This window comes from Mucor velutinosus (genome assembly GCF_035048745.1).
Source record: "Mucor velutinosus strain NIH1002 chromosome Unknown tig00001571, whole genome shotgun sequence".
In the NCBI taxonomy this organism is placed as follows: Eukaryota; Fungi; Mucoromycota; class Mucoromycetes; order Mucorales; family Mucoraceae; genus Mucor; species Mucor velutinosus.
This window is the reverse complement of record NW_027041911.1, coordinates 64,957-87,631: the sequence shown is the minus strand read 5'-3', so window position 1 is coordinate 87,631 and position 22,675 is coordinate 64,957. Positions and strand designations below refer to the sequence as shown.

The 22,675-nt window shown below is 41.1% G+C and overlaps 8 protein-coding genes across 8 annotated transcripts; 5 read left to right on the top strand and 3 right to left on the bottom strand.

The window, feature by feature from the left end:
* Positions 1–18: 18 nt before the first annotated feature.
* On the bottom strand, positions 19–1,538 carry HAP2_2 (Transcriptional activator; the record flags this gene model as incomplete). Its single annotated transcript, XM_064832102.1, has 3 exons — positions 19–433; positions 482–826; positions 886–1,538. The coding sequence occupies 3 exons, from the start codon at positions 1,536–1,538 to the stop codon at positions 19–21; spliced, it is 1,413 nt and encodes a 470-aa protein (XP_064679805.1).
* Positions 1,539–3,389: 1,851 nt separating this feature from the next.
* Positions 3,390–7,197, top strand: ATC70_012932 (uncharacterized protein; the record flags this gene model as incomplete). Its single annotated transcript, XM_064832101.1, has 5 exons — positions 3,390–3,851; positions 3,917–4,017; positions 4,102–4,167; positions 4,235–7,032; positions 7,091–7,197. 5 exons carry the CDS (start codon positions 3,390–3,392, stop codon positions 7,195–7,197), a joined length of 3,534 nt encoding a protein of 1,177 aa, XP_064679804.1.
* A 1,470-nt stretch (positions 7,198–8,667) lies between these two features.
* ATC70_012931 (uncharacterized protein) lies at positions 8,668–10,541 on the top strand (the record flags this gene model as incomplete). Its single annotated transcript, XM_064832100.1, has 4 exons — positions 8,668–8,757; positions 8,859–8,917; positions 8,984–10,114; positions 10,274–10,541. 4 exons carry the CDS (start codon positions 8,668–8,670, stop codon positions 10,539–10,541), a joined length of 1,548 nt encoding a protein of 515 aa, XP_064679803.1.
* A 1,207-nt stretch (positions 10,542–11,748) lies between these two features.
* Positions 11,749–13,310, top strand: ATC70_012930 (uncharacterized protein; the record flags this gene model as incomplete). The annotated part of the gene is made up of 2 exons (XM_064832099.1): positions 11,749–11,947; positions 12,016–13,310. 2 exons carry the CDS (start codon positions 11,749–11,751, stop codon positions 13,308–13,310), a joined length of 1,494 nt encoding a protein of 497 aa, XP_064679802.1.
* Positions 13,311–14,253: 943 nt separating this feature from the next.
* Positions 14,254–14,935, bottom strand: cut15 (Importin subunit alpha-1; the record flags this gene model as incomplete). Its single annotated transcript, XM_064832098.1, has 5 exons — positions 14,254–14,307; positions 14,359–14,419; positions 14,479–14,673; positions 14,739–14,821; positions 14,888–14,935. 5 exons carry the CDS (start codon positions 14,933–14,935, stop codon positions 14,254–14,256), a joined length of 441 nt encoding a protein of 146 aa, XP_064679801.1.
* A 216-nt stretch (positions 14,936–15,151) lies between these two features.
* On the top strand, positions 15,152–15,659 carry rad16 (DNA repair protein RAD16; the record flags this gene model as incomplete). The annotated part of the gene is made up of 2 exons (XM_064832097.1): positions 15,152–15,250; positions 15,330–15,659. The coding sequence occupies 2 exons, from the start codon at positions 15,152–15,154 to the stop codon at positions 15,657–15,659; spliced, it is 429 nt and encodes a 142-aa protein (XP_064679800.1).
* Positions 15,660–15,977: 318 nt separating this feature from the next.
* On the top strand, positions 15,978–17,263 carry ATC70_012927 (uncharacterized protein; the record flags this gene model as incomplete). The annotated part of the gene is made up of 7 exons (XM_064832096.1): positions 15,978–16,032; positions 16,086–16,128; positions 16,188–16,320; positions 16,384–16,544; positions 16,608–16,908; positions 16,964–17,053; positions 17,111–17,263. 7 exons carry the CDS (start codon positions 15,978–15,980, stop codon positions 17,261–17,263), a joined length of 936 nt encoding a protein of 311 aa, XP_064679799.1.
* Positions 17,264–17,336: 73 nt separating this feature from the next.
* Positions 17,337–19,171, bottom strand: LYS12 (homoisocitrate dehydrogenase; the record flags this gene model as incomplete). The annotated part of the gene is made up of 5 exons (XM_064832095.1): positions 17,337–17,824; positions 17,902–17,999; positions 18,075–18,215; positions 18,290–18,909; positions 18,965–19,171. The coding sequence occupies 5 exons, from the start codon at positions 19,169–19,171 to the stop codon at positions 17,337–17,339; spliced, it is 1,554 nt and encodes a 517-aa protein (XP_064679798.1).
* Positions 19,172–22,675: the final 3,504 nt, after the last annotated feature.

The window sequence follows — 22,675 nt, the reverse complement described above, 5'->3', positions numbered from 1 at the left end:
AAACGTGTGCGGTTTATTTTATTGTCTCACAAGGCCGCTACCTGTGTTATTCTTCTCTTTTAAATCCAATTGATTGACAGCAGTTGAAAGTGAATCAATGTCTGACAAGTCTTGGTGGTGGTGATGGTGGTGGTGGTGGTGGATAGGTTCCGTAGTGACAATGGAACGAGGGTAACTGTTGGACGAAGAAGGTGCAATACCGAGCATGGTTTCGGGTGTAATGGGCATCATGGGTCTAATAGGAAAGGGGAATATGGTGGTGTTATTGTCTTGACGTGGGTGCTTTATCTTTTTGGTGGAGGATGTTTGACTCTTGAGCTTCTTTTGGGCAGGTGAATCAGCAAAACGCACTTGCAAGGGTGCAGATGAGCCGGTGATGGAATGGCCGTTGTATTTCTCGATAATGGCACTAGCTGATTGACGATCACCAAGTCTATATAATGTCAACACACTGTGTGTCATCAACTACTCTGTTGCTTACCTAGCAAATCCAACGCCTCTACTAATACCTGATTGTGGGTCACGTAATATACGGTTTGATATTGTCTGGTAGGGCTTAAACAGAGCCTCCAGTCCTTCTTCATCCATGCTGACAGGCAAGTTCGAAATGTAAATGTTGGTAGAATTTTCGTCCTGGAGACTTCTCAACCTCGAGCTGAATGATTCCTGTCCAACTCGGGCTAACGATGCCTGGTAACCTGCAGCATTTAGGCCCTGAATGGCCAACTGGCAGTGATCCTGGTCTTCAAACATGGCAAATCCATATCCCTTACATTCGCCCGTCTTTTGATCAATAATGGCTTTGGATGAGCTGATGGGACCATATCTATATATTTACAAACGCACATGAGACGCGCCATCCAATAACGCCAAACAACAACTTACACGCTGCATAATTCCAAAAATGATTCATCTGTCTCTGTAGCAGACAACCCACGCACATAAATGTTTTGAGGATGAAACTGAGTTAAATGGACGTATTCCTGTTCCAATTGTTCCTGTCTCTTTTTCAAATCAAAATTCAATGGCTGAATAAACTGATGTTGTGGAGGAGAAGAGGCGTTCAATACAGGTGAGCTGATGTGCAAAGGAGGGAAATGTTGCTGATGATGGGGCAGCACAAATGTAGCATGTGTGGGGGGTGATGCCAATGTAGGACTAAAGGGCGGGCTGGAAGGATGCATTTGAGGTGAGTGGTAGTGGGCTGCAAGATGAGGATGAAGCACGGGCGATCCTGGATAGCTACCATAACGTGCGGTATTGTCCGTAGCATAGTACTGGACTGAAAATTGTGGGCTCAGTGGATAGACGTATGCGTAGGTTGTGTTGTTGGGGTCATTTGGGTCATAGACGACTTGCGTTGGGACATCGACAAAGGTAGCATAGGGCGGATACGTAGGCGAGCTGGGTGCAACAAAATGCTGTTGTTGTTGTTGTTGTTGTTGTTGTTGTTGCTGAGGATGATGTGGTTGTGAATGAGGTGGCGGATTTACCTTTCTAATGTTACCACCATTTGTTCTTTCTTTTCTTTCACTCATTGGGGAAGTTTTTTTTTTTTTTTTTTTTTTTTTTTCTAAAAGTATACTATTAAAAAAAAAAAAAAAAAATGAAAAAGGGAGAGGAGGGGCAGATAGGCAAACGAAAAGTTATATATTTGATGTGTGTACATCTCTTGTTTCCTGAATGATAGCACGCACACACACACATTTCTTAAGGATAAATCGTCACAAACGGAAGAGAGAAAAATCAGAAAATGGCCAAATGTCCATGTGACAAATACCACAAAGCATCATGTTTGTATTCATATCATTGATCCTTCTTGCTCCATCCTTGGCTGAAATGTGCTTTTGGTATTGCACATCCATAGAAGGAAAGAGTTGAAATCGTGGCCAATTGTAACCCCGACATCGATACCATGAAACTCGTGTTGAGCATATTGATTAGTTCGTATTAAGGTAATCTCAACAACGAGTTGTTTGTGATGAGTTGCCAAACAAGTGCATGTTTAGTGAACTGTATGGCTCGGAAAAAAAATCCTAAATTTACCGTAGTAATCTGAGAAAGGGGGCGTGCAAATTGCATTTTGTCAGTGATGGGTGCTTGAATACCAGACAAATTCAAATTTCTTTAATTACCATAGCAAACCAAGCAACAATTCAACACGATGGCTTGAACGAGCCATGTATCAGTATCATGCATCTAATGTGAGTTTTTACAGTCTGGAGCGTGGCCATGGTGTGCCTGAGAAATGATAATTAAATGCTTGCTTTTTTTTTTTTCAAAAAGCTATACATGGCTTCAGGAGAAACAAGAACAGACGTACTGTTGGGAGGTTCAATGCTTTACAAATGCCTAGATCTGCTTACACTTGATACAAGAGAAAGTCGAGTCATACAGTGGTATGCAATGTTTTACAAAAAAAAAAAAAAAAAAAAAAAAAAAAAAAACACCATGTTTCTGCAACATTTTGGTAAGGTTAAATGGAAATGGCCCACTATCTCCAAATTTCGTCGACAAGTGAGTGCAGCAAGGGGCGAACGACAAAACCTTAATTTATACCTATTTGTTTACTTTATCTCTAATATGCCTTGATGCGCTGTATACACAGTATCGAGTCGGCACACACACACACACACACACAATGATCCAATCTTTCTCGGATGCGCTGTACATTTTTACCTATTTTTAGTGATAATAAATAATGCGATACACAAAATCTAAAAGTTAAATGTATGAATGAAAAAGTGTACAGCATATGTTATTCAACACTGTTTAGCCAAGTAATGCTTGTAAAATATACGTAATTTGGCGATGGCTCTGTTTACTGGATAATTATAGGCAAATGTGTCCCCATAAACCGGGGTAAAATAAAGAAATCAAGAAAAAAAGGGCCTGTGTACTCACGTGAATTGAGGTTTTTCCATTGATCTCGTACCTTTATACTGCAGTATTTGCCTCTCTTTTGCTCCATGAAGAATCTGGGGAACTCGATGCTTCTCTCAAACAGGTTTCATGCTTGGTTTCCATTGACATTGGATAGCATGGATCCGTTTTTCTACTGCAGTTCCAAGCTTGGATCACAGCTGTTCCCTTGGCATCCACCAATACTATAAGCTCTCCTGGAATCCACAAACAACAACTGCCACATTTTCAAGTTTGTTGAGTTTGTAACACATTGACAAGGAAAACAAATTTTTAGCTCGACTCAAATTTTGAATTATGATACGACTTGATTGGTTGTTTGTTTATCTCATTTTTACGGTTTCTTCGCACTTGCTGAGTGAGTGTCTCTCTCTCTCTCTCTCTCTTTCTTTCTTTTATATTTCATTCACTAAAAATATTTTTTTTTTTATATAAATATCTCTCCTTGTTTTGTTCATACTAACAGCATGTCAACCACAAGTCCAATGATGGGTCGTTCAGGTCCAACTGCTACTACAACAAATCATACAGAAGATGGCAATTTTCAGACATGCGATTCCCCTTCTGGTTCATCCACTTCGGAACCTCATGATGATGCCATGAATTTACAGCAACCTTCATTTATCGATCAATCCTTCTTTTATAAACTGGACCAACTCTCTCCAGATAATCCCTTGTATTTTATGCAACAGCAGCAAAACCTGTTGCAACAACAACAGTTACAGCAGCAGCAGCAGCAGCAGCAGCAGCAAATGCAACAACAGCAACAACAGCAACAACAGCTTCATCAAGCCATCTCTCCTTCCTTATCTCCTCCACCTTCGTTACCATCGCCATCTCACACATTGAACAGCCTTGTGGATCCGCTCCTGCCAAATGTATCTACGTCCAACGACAACAACCCAACATTTTGGTCTGGTTTCAACAATGTAAAAGCAGCATGTTAATGAGACAGAGTGCAATAGACTGATATGTAAATATATATATATTTTAGGCTATTCCAAACCTTGCCAAAAACTTTACAGAATACATTGCAGGATATCCCATGGACCAGTCTCAACAGCAGCCATCTCAACAGCAATACAGTAACTCACAGTAAATATCATTTAAGCTTCTTCATGCCTTGTGTCCATGATTGAAAAGAGTATGGACTCGCTTTAACCCCGATTCTTTCTATAGATTGAATGAAATCAAATACAAGCAAGAACAGCAACAGCCAACAGTTATCAATACAACATTGCCTGGGTAACTTGTTTGATATGCACCTTGTCAATGACAATCGTTTTGCTTATGAATTTCCTCTATTGTATAGCATGCAAATTAGAGTCTTGGGCGTGCCTCAAACAGGTGCAAAGTCCCGTGTCGAAACACAAATCAAATTATGTATCCAATTGGTGACAGACGATGGCGACAAGGCGCAGTGGTGGTCTCATCTCAAACTGCCTGAACACATGGTAGCCAAAGACAAATTAAAGCGACAGGTGCTGCTCTCAACAGCGCCCAATGGAAGCAAAATCGCCAATGTTGCTGGATTGGATGCCAATGTGAAGCCTGAAAAGATGCTTTACCTCACTGCCCGTGTCATTTGCGCAAGTGACCCTTCTAGAAAAGTCGTGACCTGCCTTGGTTGCATTCAAAGAGAGCGTAAACGATCTCAACGTAGAAAGGAGAACAAGATCAACAAGCCTGCTGATGAAGACATGATGGCGACGGACGATAACGAGAAATCGCTGTCCATGGAGGAGCAAAAAGTGCTCTTGTTCAACTGCTCTGAAGTAGTCGATTTTACCTCGGGTGATACGATTTTACCTACTCGCATCACCTGCTACTGCAGACATCACAACGAAAGGCTCGGTTTCTGTATCTATTTTGAAATGCATGACCACGCTGGTAAACAGGTTGCTACAGGCATGTCACCGCCTATCATGATTACAGACGATCACAAGTCAAACAAGATCAAATCGGGTAGAAAACGTCTTCGCACAGATGTCGAGAAGCCTACTGCTGCAGCAAGTGCTGTTGCTACTAGTCCTTTTGATCCAAGACACAGTGCCATCAACCCACTTGCTTACCAGCAGCAACCCCATCTACACCATCAGCAACTGCAACCACAACCACAACAACAACCACAACAACAACAACAACAACAACAGCAGCAGCAGCAGAGGTTCAACACACAACAGCAATACAATATTCAACCTCGCCCACCTTCTGTGCCTGTCGATGCGCGTAGTCCACATACACCGCATGAGTCGCCTATGGTCACTGCGAATATGTCGCCGTTCATGTCGAACGCTACTGAAAAAGCATCTTCTCCCGCTCCTTCTACATCTACTGCTGTTGCCGATAGACCCTTATTACAGCGTCTTATTCCAAACGAAGGCCCTACGTTTGGTGGTGTTGAAGTCACTTTACTAGGCAGTGGCTTCCGTGCTGGATTGACATGTATGTTTGGCGATGTAGCTGCTTCCAGTACACATTATTGGTCTCCTAATACACTGGTTTGTATTTTACCTCCTGCTGCTGAAGCTGGCACTGTCGTGGTTTCTTTCAAAGAGCACCCACTTGTGGTGGACAGTCAAGATGTCACTCTGTTTACCTACTATAATGAAAATGACCGTGCCCTCATGGAATTGGCTCTGCAAGTAGTTGGCCTCAAAATGACGGGTAAGGTGGAAGACGCTCGTGATATTGCTATGCGTATTGTTCAAGGTGGCAGTGGTGGTGGAAGCACCGGTGGTGGTAGTGGCAGCAGTGGTGGAAACCTAGACAATCAGCAACAACAACAACAACAACAACAACAACAACAACATTCTCATATGAGCTTGGAACGCCATATCATTCAAGTGTTGCAAGTGATGCGTACTTTCCGTGATGTGGAGTCTGCCGATGTATCTTTGACAAGCGCACAGGGCCACACCATGCTGCATTTAGCTGCCATGCTGGGGTTCTCCAAGCTGACAGAGACCTTGATTGACCTTGGTTGTGATGTAGATGTCACTGATAAGAATGGATATACTGCGCTGCATTACAGTGCTTGGTATCATCATGAGCAAGTGGTACGCGTCTTGTTGGAGAAGGGCTCTGCTGATCCAGAAATCTCTAATCGTTGGAACAAGAAGCCATTGCACTTGGCCAGCAACAGCGCTATCAAGAGTGTTCTTTGGAACCATGTACCCTTGATCGAAGAAGACGATTACTCTGACTCGATGGAGGAGGACACGTCTTCTGTCATGAGTGCTGATGTCGATACTTCATTTGCAGAGGATGAGTCTGATTTCGATGATACAAACAGCAGTGTATGGCTTAGTGATATTGACAATGAGAACGACCATCATCACCACCAAGCATGGCCTCAGCAGCGTATCTCTTCCTCGTCATGGCTGTCTGACTCTGAAGACTCGGTATCGTCTATCAATGATGATGATGCTGTTGAACCCGTGTACGAGGGTCTTCGCTACCGTCGCAACAGACAAACACAGGCACCCAACACAGCGCAGACACAGCAAGTGCAGTTGTATCAACACACCACCACGCCTACAATTCAGTACCTGAATCAAGGCGAAAGCACGTCTCATTCAGCTGACGAAATCCTTGATGCTCAACCTGTGCACGACATTGACCAATCCACCGATTACGAAGACGACGACGATTTAGTTACACCCAAAGAAGAGATGAGCTGGATGCAACGCACACTGTCCCACTTTCAACAACAACCTGCGACCGACAACAATTCTTTCCTTCAAAATATCAAAAACAACATACCTGCCAAGCCTGCTGAACTCAACCTCAAGAACATTGCCGATCATTTATTACAGTTTCCTCGTCCTGCGACCATGGTAGCCAACATGTCGGCTTTGTTTGGTCAGGATCAAGCTGATAACAAACAAGAGGAACCAGCCGCTGAGCAGACATTGGCTTGGTATATGGCGCTGGCTTATGCCATGGGCGCAAGAAGCTTGACTGAAGAGGAAGAGCAATTACATCAACTAGAAAAGGAGAAGCAATCAAGCCCTTCGTCTTCAACGAGCCAACAACAGCATGTGCATGTGTTGGCAAAGAAGCGAAGAGATAAGCGATTATTCTCATTCTGGGTTCCCATGTTGTGCTGTAAGTTTATTGATGGATTTCGATTGTGCATGTATACTAACTTTGTTGTTTTGAACAGTAATGGTGATATGGCTTATATTCCAATTTGTGTCCTCTCATCCTGGTATGGTGGATACCATCATTGGTCTTACCGGTTTCAGAAGACAATATCTTACCATTCACTAAGCAAGTTACCCATTTTCTTTTTAAAAAATCACATACCCTCTTGTCCACTCAGTTCTTTATCGCTCTCTATCTCTTTAAACATATATATATATATATATATATATTCTAAATCACACTTTTCTTTTCTATTTAAATTAGTCTGATCCCACATCTTGCTAAAAGCCCCACTTGGCTATATTTTATACACCATACATATCAGATCAATAAAAATTTATGCATTTGTATACTTTAGAATTTTGTTGGCATTAGGAATGTATCCTCACTAGTGGGAGGTATTACTGCGTAGACTTGTGCTATGATGGCATTGCACTTGATCTCATGGCTTTGTTTGTGTAATATTCACTCATTTTGTCCAGTGGAAAATAGGAAATCCATGTACGGCCGAGTCCATACGCCATAAAGCGTTAGTGTTCACCGACGATAACTGACTCTACAGAGATTTACAGTTGCAATTCTCTCCTCAAATGAAAAAGGATAGAGCCAATCCACCATGAAATTCGTTTAAGCAGGAACCTACAAACGCCAACATGCCTACGACAGACATTTACACTCTCATTTCAACTGATTCACAGTCAGTTAAATCGCCAAAAAAGCGACTAATTGCAAGTCGATACAGCTGATAGAGTGCCCAGCATCTTGATCCAAGAGCAGACAGCCTGTATTCCATCATTCTACTAGATAAGCACCTCTCGCTCCATGGTAAAACGCCAAATTTCGCTGCAATTTGATCATCTTTGATCGTCTATTACTCGTCGTACAGGCAGTTTAAAGCCGCCAGAATAGCACCAAACAATTGCATTTGACAAGTAACTTACTAGCCATTACTTTATCTCTTTTTTTTTTTGCCATGAAAACATGACCATTTCAGACGAGTAGCACCAAGGCAAATTCGTCCAATATCACTTGATCACATTTCTCTCTTGAAAAACGGCATTTTCCATCAAGGTGCTCCCAATATCAAAAGAACCGCTAGAGCTCCAAGCACCACCTCGTTTAATTTTACACGATTTTTCAGTAGCAAAAAAAATTGGCTTTTGGGCCAAAAACCAGTTTTCATATTTTTTCAAGGATTGCTCTATGGATTTATTCCAAAAAGGATAAGTAAGTAGCTCCGTTGGATTTGTCTTGAAAAATGGTATAGAGCTGTATTAGAAGTGGGATCATCAAATTCGACTAATATATGATAAAATCGAGCAAAACAGTTTCTGGATGTCGAGTCAAGTCGATCCCTGGACACCTGGACAGGAAAAAAAAATTCCAGGGGATTTCAATTCCCGCCGCTCATTGTATATTATATAGCTCTGCTCTTCACCAATGCCACCTGTAATGCTTGCCTGTGCCCTAAAAGCAGTCAGCGTACCAACATGGTGGCTTTTCGAAAAAAAAATATATATATGATGGTTGCGTTGACAGTTCCTCTCTTTTTTTTTTTTTTTTTTTTTCTTATTAGAAAATCACCACTCGCTGACCATGTCTGATCTTGACGCTGTTGTTTACAAGTACTTGCTGAAAAACGGCAACACCGAGGCTGCTGAAGCTCTTAAGAAGCAAAACCCCTCTGTACGTATTGCATGTTCATTTGATCTCGTTACAGCCTATCAAACAGTTGAAACTAACGTTTGCCTGTTGTTGCCATGGCAACTTTTTGTTATCAATTTCAGGTTGAAAAGTCAAAGACCAAGAAGAATTTGACCAAGATCTTTGAAAAGTATCAAGCAAGGTAAGCTAGCAATGGTGTTGGTTGGGCGAGTGTGTGGATATTGATAAACTTTTTTTTTCATTTAAGCGTTGGTTCTTCATCTGATAGCTCCTCTTCATCCTCTTCATCCTCTTCATCCTCCTCTGACAGTGACTCGTCATCATCATCTTCATCTTCTGATGAAGAGGAGGAAAAGGATGTTGAAATGAAGGAAGCATCTGCTTCTTCTGACAGTGACAGCAGCAGCAGCAGTGATAGTGACTCTGAGGAAGTTATGGAAGTTGATGACAAGAAGGCCGAGTCATCCAGCTCTTCTTCATCTTCTTCCTCATCCGACTCTTCGTCATCTGATTCTTCTTCTGACGAGGAGGAAGAGGACCAGAAGGCCGCCGAAGCCAAGAAGGATACCTCCAGCGATTCATCATCATCATCATCATCCGATGAAGAGGAAGAGGAAAAGAAGGCTGAATCCAGCTCTTCATCATCCAGCAGCAGCAGCAGTAGCAGTGATTCTTCATCTGACGAAGAGGAAGAGGAAAAGGTTGAGGAAAAGAAGGCCGAATCCAGCTCCTCATCATCCAGCAGCTCTAGCTCTAGCTCTAGCAGTGATTCATCATCTGACGAAGAAGAGGAAGAAAAGGTCGAAGAAAAGAAGGCTGAATCTAGCTCATCATCATCCAGCAGCTCCAGCTCCAGCTCTAGCAGCGATTCATCTTCTGATGAGGAAGAAGAAGAGGAGAAAAAGTCTGAGACCAGCACCACCACATCTGAAGACACTCTTGTTGAAAAGAAGGAAGAATCTGACTCTTCTAGCTCAAGCGATTCTAGCTCTGACGGTGACTCCGAATCATCTTCTGATGAGGAAGAAGAAGAGGAGGAAGAAAAGAAGGAAGAAGTTTCCACCCCTGCTACTACTACTTCTAGTTCAAGCTCAAGTGAGTCTGAATCCAGCTCCAGTGAATCCAGCTCCAGTGAATCCAGCTCTAGCGAATCCGAATCTTCAAGCAGCGAATCTGAGTCTGACGATGATTCTAGCGATTCTGATAGCTCCAGTAGCTCTGATTCTAGCAGCAGCAGCAGCAGCAGCAGCAGCTCTGACTCCAGTTCTGATAGCGATTCTGAGGCCGAGGAAGACGTCAAGATGGCCGAGGCAGAATCTGTCAAGCGCAAGGCTGAGGAAGCATCTATTGAAGAGCCTGCATTCAAAAAGTCCAACAGGTAATTACATAGAAAAACATCCCATTTTACATACACACATCGACATTTCCATTTATCCCACCACACACACACCACATTTGATTTTCCATTTCGCTTGCAAAAGAATAAAAATTAATATTTCTTTTCTTTTCCCCCCTTTCCTATTTCCCTTTATTCTAGTGGTCCCAAGGTGAAGCGTGAAAGAGTGCAAGGTACACCTTTTCAAAGAGTCAAGCCCGAAGAAGTCGAATTTTTAGATGAACGCTTAAAGGATAACACTTATGATGGTAAGGGTGGTTCTGATATGACCTCCTATGGCTGGAAAGCATCTCAAGATTTGATCAAGGTGCGTGGTGATAAATTCCGTGCTGAAAAGAACAAGAAAAAGAGAGGCTCCTATAGAGGTGGTCAAATTTCTTTCGAAAGCCACAGTATCAAGTTTGATTAGATTTAGAACAACATGCTCGCATATACAGCATATATACATTTATATAGTTAACAACCCCACGACAACAGCAACAGCAACAACAACAACAACAGCAACAACACACACAATGCTCACTTTTTTTTTTTTATCATTTATACGTACAAGTCTTTTAAAAAGCTTCTTTTCTTATTATTAAAATCTTATCCTATGTACATCCAGGTGAATTCGTGATTCTTGATTATTTAATGTATATTATCTGATTTGGTACTTATGTTGAATTCATTGCCATATTTGCGGTGGAGGCAATTCACGCCATGTGCATCAAACCTCATTTCATCATAGCTCGCATGCTTTAGTTTCATTTATGCATTTGCAGTCCATGCTGCCTAGCATCTCCAGAAAAACTTACTGGCAGTGCTGTGTATTGGTGCTAATCAAGGTGATTTGTATACAGCATCTGCCATTAAAAGTGTCTTGGTACCTGAAAATTTAAAGGCATCACGATAACATGACCAAATAGTGTATGTGGCTCAAAAGGAAGCGCTACTAGAGTGCGAAAAAAGCTGGCTATATAATGGGTGTGATCACTTGCAAGGGTAAAAACATATAAAAAGACGGACGCAATCCAATTCATTAAAAGAAAGTATGACCAATGCTCGCTGAGAAGAGTTATTATGCCTGTACGCCATGATGGCCTTGTATGAATGCAAAAGGCATCTCGAATTACTTGACATTAAGAAAAAGCAGCCCAAATGCGCGAGCGTGCACAATAGTACGTCCCTCACTTATACAATGCCTCTCTCTCTCTCTCTCTCTCTCTCTCTGCTGTTTTATCATGCATATAGAGTCGACATAACGAAGCTGCATGTACAATGTATGAACAACAGGTGACAGCCATCCAAGGGCAGTGATTCGTATCGCCGCTTAGTGTCTGTGTAGAGAGCGCGGATTTTGTATGGAAATTAAGAGATTGTGTGTGTGTGTGTGTGTGTGTGTGGGGAACCACAGAGAGAAACCATTGTGTATCAGATCAAAAAAGGCTTCCTTCTATTTATAATTTAGTGTTACATTTCATCTCTTGTATAAGAGACAAACGCATGACTTTTATCCGTAGCCAATTAGCAATAAAATCCCCTTTTTTCCCTTCCCAACATAAAATAAATTAAACCTTGATAATACCATTTTTTTTTCCCTTTTCTTTTCTTCTATCTCACCCGCACTTTTGAAGATGAATGATCAAAATCTGCTATTTTCACCTGATCTTACCTTGAATCTACTCTCCAAAAGCTCCCCATCTCAGCTGGAGCCCTTCCAGTTCAAAAGGTCGCGTACACAGCCTATTCCAACCGAGGCTTTCTATGCATCGCAAAAATCAAACGCTAACGGGAATCAGAGCAATAACAACTCTGGCAACAACAGCTCAAAATGTAAGATGAGCACACTCGAAAAGTGCATTTGGCCGAGTTCTAACTGAACTTTTATTTTCAATGTATAGCGTCCAACTTATCTCACGTTCCTTGCAAGTTTTACAAGCAAGGCACTTGTACAGCAGGAGCCAATTGTACTTTTTCCCACAGCTCAGACCTTTCTTCAGAATCGGCTGTCTGCAAGTACTTTGTCAAAGGTAATTGTAAATTTGGCACAAAGTGTGCATTATTGCATACCATGTCTCCATATGGTACAAGTGTCACTAGCATTGGCGGTAATGGTAATGGTGGCAGCAGCAGCAGCAGCAGCAACAATAAGAGGATGATGGCAGGTACTCCACCTAGTTTGCCCTTTCCAAGAAGGAAAACTGCAGATCAAATGATGAGCTTCTCGCCATCCAACTTGGATCATCGATCCTTTCTCCATGATCCTTTTGCCTCATCAGCTCCCGCCGTTTCATTGCTCCATCTCCATGAACAGCAGCAGCAACTATGGCGCAATCAAGGTCGCAGTAGTAGTAGTAATAGTAGTAACAACACACTGAATCATCCTCAAGATTTCATGGGCATGCGCTCCTCACCACGCGAAACACAGCAGGATCCTTTTCTAGGCACATCGCCATTCAGCAGTCGACTCTCATCTTCTGTCAGCAACAGCAATGGCTTCATGCAGAGTCCACCTCTTCGCTATCAACCAGCTTCATTTGGATCTCTAGGTGGATTGGGTGGAGGAGGAGGCAATGGAGGACAAGACAACTATGATCTAAACGATGCCATGCTCCCTTCATCTTTGAACGACTTGTTCACTCCGAGTGAATTGCAAGTGAGACGAGTGAGACAGCAAGAGCAGTATCCCACCACCAATGGAAATACGGATAGCTGGTCCATGAGAGACACCTCTGCATCCTCATTTGATCAGAGACAATGGCGAGTGCCATTCCTGTCCAAATCACAGCAGCAACAGCAACAGCAGCAGCAGCAGCAGCAACAACAGCAACTTCAACCACAACTACATCAGCGACAATTGCATTATAATAGTCTATCTATCGATTATGAAGACAGGTTGATAGAGGGTACTGCGGCCATCAATATCCCTGGCGGTAATCTCAGTGGAAGTAGTTCAAGCAGCAACGACTTTTCATTACAGCAACCTAATGATTTGCTCCAACAACAAGATGATGATGTTCAATTCTTTATGGAAGACGATGAGGCTGTGACTTATGACACACCATCCACCACAACAATAACAACAGATCACAAGACGCTGGACATGACCCATTCAGCAACTGCTAATAATACTGCAACTAATAGCAACAAAACTTACAGCACTTATTCATCACTTATTAGTTTACCAAGCACATAATACTAAAAGCTTTCTCCTTTATTCCCCCCCCCCCTCCCCTCTCCCCTCTTTATTCGTTTGTTTCCCCTATTCAATTCAACCAACCTTAAACCAGCCGACCACCTGAAAAGAAAAGAAAAAAAAAAAAAAAGAAAAAAAGAAAAAAAAAAAAAAGAAAGAAAGAAATCAGTAGACGTATTGTTGCTATAGTCTGATTTTACCAATTTATATATATTATCTTTTTCATTGTTTCCCCCAAAAATAAAATAAAATTTGCTACATTTCTTCACATAATAACATGACTTGATATAGCACTTTGGCTTGATCCAAGTTGACGGAGCGTTGGTGCATGTAATTCATGTTGAGAGATGATCCTCATATGCATATCACAAATGTACGATTAAATAAAGTATCAGAAAAGTGATTAGTAATAGGCTCTGTTGTAGGTCAAAAGTACATAACCATCTCGATATCCTGTACATTCATTGCTCCTACTGTCTGTCTGCCTGCCTGTCTGTGCCACTGTGATGTAATTTCTGATGGCCTGGGCATATCAAAGTACTAGAACCCATGGCAGGTCTTGCTGCATGCATAGAGTATTCTGCAGATTTCATTTTTTCTTGATACTTTGTGTAGCCACGCGCAATTTACACATCTGCTGAGCGGACTCTATCGGCGAAAGAAGTCAGTCGCTTCAAGTCGCTCATTCATGGATGGGAATGAAACTTATTAATAGCTTTTGGAGAAAGGTCATCTGAAATCTGCTTTTGCATAGTTTATTAAAACTAAAATCAGTACAGACATTGGCTAACAACTTGTAAATTGTAAATAAGAAATGGACCAGCTCGTGCTGAAGGACGAATGGATGATAGTTATACTGGTAATAGAGAATTCATACACGGCCTGGATGTATAAATCAGCTCGATCTGTGCAATGATACGGATAAAATATACTGACAAAATGACTAGTAATCGTAGATTTTGCAAAATCTAAAATGCTGTTCATAGTATTCAATCATCTGCTTGTAGACAAGTTAGTGTATACAAACCAAAAACCGTTTTACATTTACCTTTTGTGGACATTTGGCATAGACTTCAGTGGAATGATGTACAGATTTGTATCCATTTTTCCTACAAGTCATGGTAAATGTCAATGATTGTAATCTCTCCATAGCAAATGCCTCATTTACCAATTGATATAGATCAGCAGCCCGGGTATCTTTGATTTCTCTATATATTCAATTGAGTCCACAGCCTCTTCCCAATCATACACCGAATTCGTATAATCAAACACTTCCTGCTCAGAAAAGAGCTTTGGCTTTGGCTGGTCATATGTGTTGGTTTGTATGTCGCTTTTGTATCTTCGCACTGCGTCTGGCCACTCTCTATGTATGATGGTGAAATAAGTATGTTTCTGTTCCTAAAAAAAAAAATCATCTAATGCTCTTACAGCTTCATTTTCTGTTCTCCTTCCCAAGTATTCCCTTCATGATCGCATCCAATCCACTTCACGTAATACATGGTTTCGCCTTCCTGAAACAGTTGGTAACTGGATTAGTAGCAAAAAAAAAATGTCTCTAAGCCTATGGTACTGTCTACCTGGCTTTTTCTTTCTTTGATGATGTATTCAGGGAAATCTTCTGTCATGGTTTGCAAGAACAGTTTCTCTCTCAAGAAAGGTTTCTATTAGAGAGCATTGGTTTCTCAAATTTGAAAGAATTGAAAGGTCACAGAAAGTGACTCTAATCATGGCGACACACACCCCTTCCCATTTGATTTGGCTTTGCAACCCCCCTTTCTGGCTGCCCCGGAAATATCTAGACAACCTTTTTTTTTTTTTTTTTTCTTTCATCTCATTACAACATGCTATCTGCACAACCAGCCTATGCTCTTGCAAGAGCCACTTTCAAGCGTGCTCAACGTGGTCTGTTTGGCGGAAAGCACATCCAGTTTGGTAACAATGTACATGTCGAAACCCCCCCCCCCCAAGAAAAGCTAGAAATGAAAATCTCACATGTTGACATCTTTTTTTGACAACTAGAACCCTTTTTCCAAGAAAAAGACCAGACGCAACTGGTTGCCTAACGTCCAAAACAAAAACTTGTATTCAGAATCACTCTCTCAATTCATCGAAGTTAAAGTCACCACTGCAGTTTTACGTACCATTGACAAGAAGGGAGGTTTAGACAAATATCTTTTGGAGACCAGAGACAAGAACTTGTTTAGTGAGAAGGCTTTGGAGCTCAAGTCCAAGATCATCAAACACAACAACCGCAAAGCTAGACTACAAGCCAAGGCTGTCCCTGCTGCTGCTGCTGCTGCTGCAGAGGCTGAAGTCAGTGTGACATCTGCCTCTTCCGCTTCTGCTTAGATCCAGTTGCCAGCAATCAACGCCCTTTCATACTTGCAACAGCATTCGTATCTGCTGTCAGCACACACACACAGACACTCACACTCACACCCTTTTTCGTTTTCCCAGTTGTACATTAAAAGAGATATAATAAAACATGGCTATTGTAGCAATTAGAATCATTTGAGACAATGTGGATCTTACCTTTTGTTCACTGTGACGATGATATTGGGACACATTTTGCCGTGGAAAAGAGAGAGAGAGAGCGAGCGAGCGAGAGAGACGACGCATCATAAAGTTGTTTGTTTATTTTCTCTCCTTCTTCTTGACCATTAGCAAATGGAATTACCGCAAATTGGAAAGAACTGCCAACTGGAAGGCTGTAACTCATTAGGTAAGCTTGCGTCTGATGCCTAGCACCACGAGATGGGATGTTGACAAGGTTAGATTTCTTGCCTGTCGCTTGCCCCCTTTGCTATCAAACATTCTGGTATGATATATAAGCATTACTGCCGAGAGAAACCCAACTGAACAATGCAAAATACATAGCGGCGATCACAGATTGCCTTCAAATCACAAGTGCTCAAAGTGGAGTCAAGTGACAAAGGATCTGCTACAATGCGATGATTGTCAGCAGTTGATTCAGGCACCCAACGACGTAAAACTAGGATTAGAGCAAGCGGTAAGTTGGGGGGAGCAGCACGAGTTGTCTTTATTGAGTACCAAGGTTGATCGTGGTGTATAGTTGGAACAGCACAAGAAATCGAAATGCCAGCTCTACTTGTACCCTCCCAGCAGCACTATCAAGAAAGTAGACCGTCAATGCACTGTCAAAGGATGTCAAGGCATTGATCCTCGTATTGGACCTGTGCATTGCAACGGTTGTAATCAAGATTTTTGTCTAGGGTGTGTATACATTGAGACCTCGCTGCTCTACATACGTTGGCTAACACACACACACATGAAAAGACATAGACACCCCGCTTCACACAGCTGTCAGTCATTAGATATGGATGAACAGCGAAAGATGGAGAGAAGGCTGGCAGCACAAGAGAAGGTAGCCAAGACATTTGCACCACAGCCAGCAAAAAAACGCAAGGTCATCAAATCTGTGCCTGTGAAAAGCAAGCATGGTGGCATGGTCGAGTTGATGAAGATCAAATCACAAGCCAAAGGGAGCCCCTCAGTCCCAGCGGCATCTCGCATTTATGTTTATGTGCAAGGTCCAAAGGAATCCAAAGTGGATTCACAATCTGTCTATTTCGACAAGGTATGTGTACATCTCAAAAGTGTGATTTGGATGTCTAACCTTGGATGTTGTATAGAAAAACTCGGTAGGGAAAGCGCTTGATTTAATAGCAGATTTGTGCAAGGTGAATAACAAGAACAATACGCTGTCTTCGTCAGATCCTGAGGCAAGTTTCTATGGGGTTGGATTGGGTCACAGCGTGCTGATGTATATCTTAATGTAGCGCTTGGAACTGTATAAATGCCCTGACATGACAGTGCTCGATAAATCAGATTCACTGGAAAAGGCGCTCAAGAATTTAGATACAGTGCTGTTGGAAAGACAAGGCGCAGTGTCCATGGAAGAAGTAGATGACCAGGAACAGGCATATCAATAAACTCACTACTTATATATCATTATTATGGAATCAACACTTTTTTTTTTTTATTTCTTATTCAAAACGAATCCTTCTACTTCATTTTGATGACACTGATGGTTAATTCACCCTCATTCTCCTTTACCAAAGGCTCCAAAATAGCAAAGCTTGCATTAATGACAGCATCCTCATCAGCATCAGGTCTTGCATGCACTTCCAATGTACCTATACACTTTCCGTATGCATTCTGCCAAAAGTGCACCTTGTCTACTGATACGACGGCTGGAATCTGTTGAATTGATCGCAGGTGATGGTCAATGGCGTGTGTCATGGAATCGGGCATGGTTTGCAATAGTACTTTTGCAAGAGCCGTGGCTGTAGGTGCGCCCAAATACAACATGAGCGATGCTTCTCCAAATGCCAGGAATTTATCTACAGAGGGTGATGATAATCCAAACAATTGAAAGACGAATACAATAAATCCAGCACTGACTATAGAGAGCGAGTAGATGTTTTTGAAAAGTGTGTCCAAAGGCGTGTTTTGAATATACTCGTGTTGAATTTGAGATGATCTTTTCGTTACTATATCAGCAAACATCAGCCGAATGTCACCTTTACAAAAAAAAAAAAAAAAAAAAAAAACGTTTTTTTTTCCTTACAATTGACCAGATTATTGTGATTCTTCAATTTGATACTGGATGCGAACGATGCACCGATAGCAATTAACAGCATGACCAACAAACCCAATGGAAACCCACTATATATACACACACACACACACACAATCATCATCAGCAAACCACCCATGCGTCAATGCTTCAATATGACTTACCTGTTTCCATGGTGATCTCCACCGCTGCCATGATGTTCCTCCAATAGCAAATGTTCTAATGACTCCTTTGTAGTGTACATGGTTCCAAACAACAAAAAAATGGTGTTTGCCAATGCCAAAACAACCTCAAAACGCTTGACACTAATAACCATAGAGTCAGTTTCCTTATCTCTCCCCCCCCCCCTCTTTATCCAGCACATTCTTATCTCACTTACCCAAAAGGTCGTTTGGTGCTCATGGCTGTAAAAGCAGGGTTGAAATGTAGCACACTCGATACAAAATTGTTCAATGTGCCAAATGCATCAAACAGAACGAGATAAGAAAAGCCAGTAATTGACAAACTTTCTCGAGAAACGCCCAACCACCATAATATAATACCAATAAAGAAATGTCCCATGAAACAAGTAAATAATGCCTTTTGGAAGGGGATCAACGAGGCGAAAATGGAAGCATACGAAGGTAAAGGCTGGGTATACACTTGAGGAAAGTTGCTGTGTTGATGGTGAGCATGGTCGTGGCCATGATGATGGCTGTGATCATGGCTATGGCTGTGGTCGTGGCTGTGGTGATGGTCATTATGGTTGTGAGCATGTCCATGTTCATGTGCGTGATGATTGTGGTTGTGATGGTCGTTATGGCTGTGGTCGTGGTGGTCGTGTCCATGGTGGTCGTGTCCATGGTGATCGTGTCCATGATGATCATGGTCATGGTGATTATGGTCATGGTGATTATGGTCATGATGAAGCTCTACAACATGTTTGTAATCTCCATGAGGAACATATGGATTTGTTGTAGCAGCAACAAACGTGTCGTGATGGTGAGGCTCTTGATGTGTCTAATGAAACACACATGTTAATAAATGGCCTACTAATCTACCAAGGTTACCATACCTGATGAGTATGCTCTACAGTGGCGGTTGTAGGGGTAAAGGAACGAGTGATGGAAGTGGCAGTAGAGTGAATTGGCGCATTGCTTTGAATAGCTAATCCGCTACGAGGCAGAGCAGGCTTGTTGATTTTCAGACCATCTACAGTTTGCTGTTGGTTCAACAGGGGAGACTGAGGTCTTCTCTTTGTAAACTGTCTGGTTTGATGCATCGTTCAGGATAAGGACGTGGACTGCAAACAAGTTGAAGAAAAGAGGAAAAAGGGGATAAAAGGCTAATCAAAGCTCTATTTATAACAGCATGCCCGGGGATTCAATTCAGGCACCAATACGCTATATTCATAGATCAACGTTTCAAATGGAGAGTGACACAAATCGGCCAATTTCCAAGAATCAAGGGGAGAGACGTCTACACAAAGACAAGTGCAATTGTACATCTCAAAGCTCAAAGGCTTGAGATGGGCTTATTTCATGGTATTGGAACACGATCATTGTCGATTTCGATAAAAGATGGCTTGCAATGGACATCGTGTATGGATAATTATCAGAAACGGGTATCACAGGCGTCTCACATGCACCAACATATAATAGTAGTGTCAAGCCTTTTCCCCTCTTTTTGAACACACAATTATACAATCAACCACACAAACCGTTACAGGAAAGCACTTTTCAAAAGAATCAAACATTACTATAGCTGCATAATTCCGTTGACAGACGGAGAGATGGATGTGTTACCTCAATGAGGCTTGAAGAAATCGACTTATTTGCGTATCCATGGAAGTTTGACTGAACAGAGTCGCACTGACAGTAAATGGTTCGTTTATTTATGGGCAACAGAGGGCGTAATTTCGCTGACCATCATTTCGACACTTTGACTACTAACAGTGCTTCAATTTTTTTTTTTTTTTTTTCAGAATTGATGAAAATATCTGCAGATGAAGAGTATATGAGTATGGAAAACCGAGCAACATCTATAGGAGACAATACTACTTTACTCACTACATGTTCAAATGAAAGCCTCTTTAACAAAGACATTCACAAGATTTTCTACGAAAATAAAGTTCAGGCCGTGTAGCTTTTTATCAGTGATCCAGCTCAGAATAAGCATAGGCAGTAAAGCACCTGCCATTGAGCGTTGCTTGTCCAGCCAACCGAGAAAGATTGATTTTAACCCATTTCCTGCGTGATTGACATGTTTACAAGGCAGTAATAGCACTCTGCAACAAATGCAGTGTAAAAAATATATTATCCTTGAACAAGGCAGTCTACAGTTGTCTAGTCTTGACAACAAGATTCCTCAGCATGTCAAATATCTATTGATAACTTGAAACCAATAGGTTAATATGGCCCTTTTCGTACGCTTCGATTTTTAAAATGCTCAGTCAAATTCGTACATGCGTGGTGTACACGTGTGAAAGTTAACGGAGCTTCGATTTCTATTGCTCTGAATGAGGATCCATGGGGTTCCGAAATCTATCGACTTCAAAATGACTTGATTCTTGATAGTAACCGTCCCTTTGAACTTGTATGAAACTTGTGAAAGATTTAAAGGAGAATACAACGATATACATATCAAGTGTCTGATGTAAATTGTTCAACTGGTATTTTATGGAGTAGTTTTTGCAATTTTTTCGCTGCTTTCGAAAGATTAATCAGTGTCTGTTATCAAGACATGATGTTAAGCATTACTAAATATTGTAGACCAAAAAATTTCCTATCGAATGAGCCTTTGCCTGAAGCTCTGGCATAACTCTATCATGAAATATTGACAATCTTGTCCTGACCAAAAAATCGTCGCCGAATTTTTTCCTTGCTATAACACAGGCAGATTTTGTTCAAAGATCAATGATTTTGCATGATATCCTTTTTTTTTTTTTGGCTGTATCTCGACAAATACTTATCGGATTTGTATAAATCAAAAACAATTCAATAGCTCTACGTTATATCCATAATAATGTGAGGGTTTGAAGTACCAGATGTACGTTCCCTTTTATAAATTTGCTGAAAATCATATATTTTATGAGCTACAACAAGCAGAGAATTTTCACTACCGTTTAATACCTGTCAAAAGGAAGGCTAATTATACAGAATACTATAGTAATGTCTCAATCATGCGAATTGAAACATATGTAATGCGAATCATTACACTCTGCCAGGAGAAGCTTATTCTGAAAAAGAATAAATTATGTTTTTTTTTCATGTGGAGAGTATTATTCTATCGAAATGTAATGAAATTAGTTATTTTAACAAAGCTTGTTATGACATTCCGAGGCTTCTATACTGTATGCACTCTATTTGATCTAGATCTAAAGTATGGGCCAAAATGTAATTGCAACACTCTTTTGTTTTGACAAGTTGGTGATGAAGACTATATATTGTAATGATTCATTTTACATGTGTTTCAGTCATACGGATTGAAACATTAGTATAATATATATATAGTCTTCTTTTTGACAGCTATTAAACGGTAGTGAAAATATCTGTCATTACTTCTTCCTATACTTTTATTACAGTAAATCCATCACTTAATCCTAATACTATTGTCCAATAATATTTACATATGTTTTATAATAAGTATTGCCCAAGACGAACGACATACGAACATTAACACCAACCCGCCTATTCCTAGTACATGTGTCTTTCTTTTACAAGGTCATCGTACTCTTATTACAATAAAAAAATTATGCAAAACGCCCAATCCAAGAGGTGGGTGATATTTAAGGTTTTGGGTAATACTTTCTTGTATCTAATTGAACCAAAGAAACGACCAAAATCAACTTTGGCCACCCTATCATGGTTAAAGTCGATTTTCGACGATCCCAAAAAAAGTTGAGCAAAGGTGCTAGGAAGTTCGTGCTGGATGAAACCTATTGTTTGGCGCTATCATGACAGTCTAAAACGGCTTCTGACGCGAGAAACCATAGCTCAAATACACCCATATTTTGCTGTATGAAGGCACACTCTTGACTAGAACGGGATAATACCAGTAAACTGCCTGTGGATACGTGAAGCATATACGTGTATACAACAGAAGTGGAACATCACATAAGAAGCAGATCCACAAATAACATGAAGCGTTCTCATGTGTAAGTGAAAGGTTAACAGTATTTCGATAGGATGAGCAAGGGTAATCGGTAGCGTGAGCAACAACAGCTGTGTAGGTTGGTTCTCACCAAAGCGAAGGTAGTAGTCATCCAAAGCGTAGATACACCTGTATCAATAAAAAAAAAAAAAAAAAAAAAAAAAAAAGCTTGTCTTTCTCCCATTAGAGCATTTCTCATAGACGATGCACAGACGGTGCCTTTTGCAAGGCTGGTACTCTGACTTGAAAGACTGCAATTTTCTGTTTTAGTAGATCCTTTCTTCTGTTGAGATAGAACTTGACATGTCACTGATTTACAGCACGCATGTCGAGCTGCTCAACGGTCGCTCAAGCATCAAACGCCGCCAACATCTGCATCACACAAGCCTGATTGTTGTTTTAGCTGCGCCTGACTCACATGAACCCGTTTCCTTTTATGTACAATGTAAAAGTTTATTGTGCAACAGCGCCTTTTGCTTTCAAAACTTGATCAACAAGATAACACAGACCGAATCAAATCAGAAACATGCTGCAATTTACATTTATAGGGAGGCGAGAGAGAGAGAGAAAAAAAAAAAGAGCATTGCCGCACATCTTGATGAGTCAAATCGGCCATTGTTTTAACATCTAATTG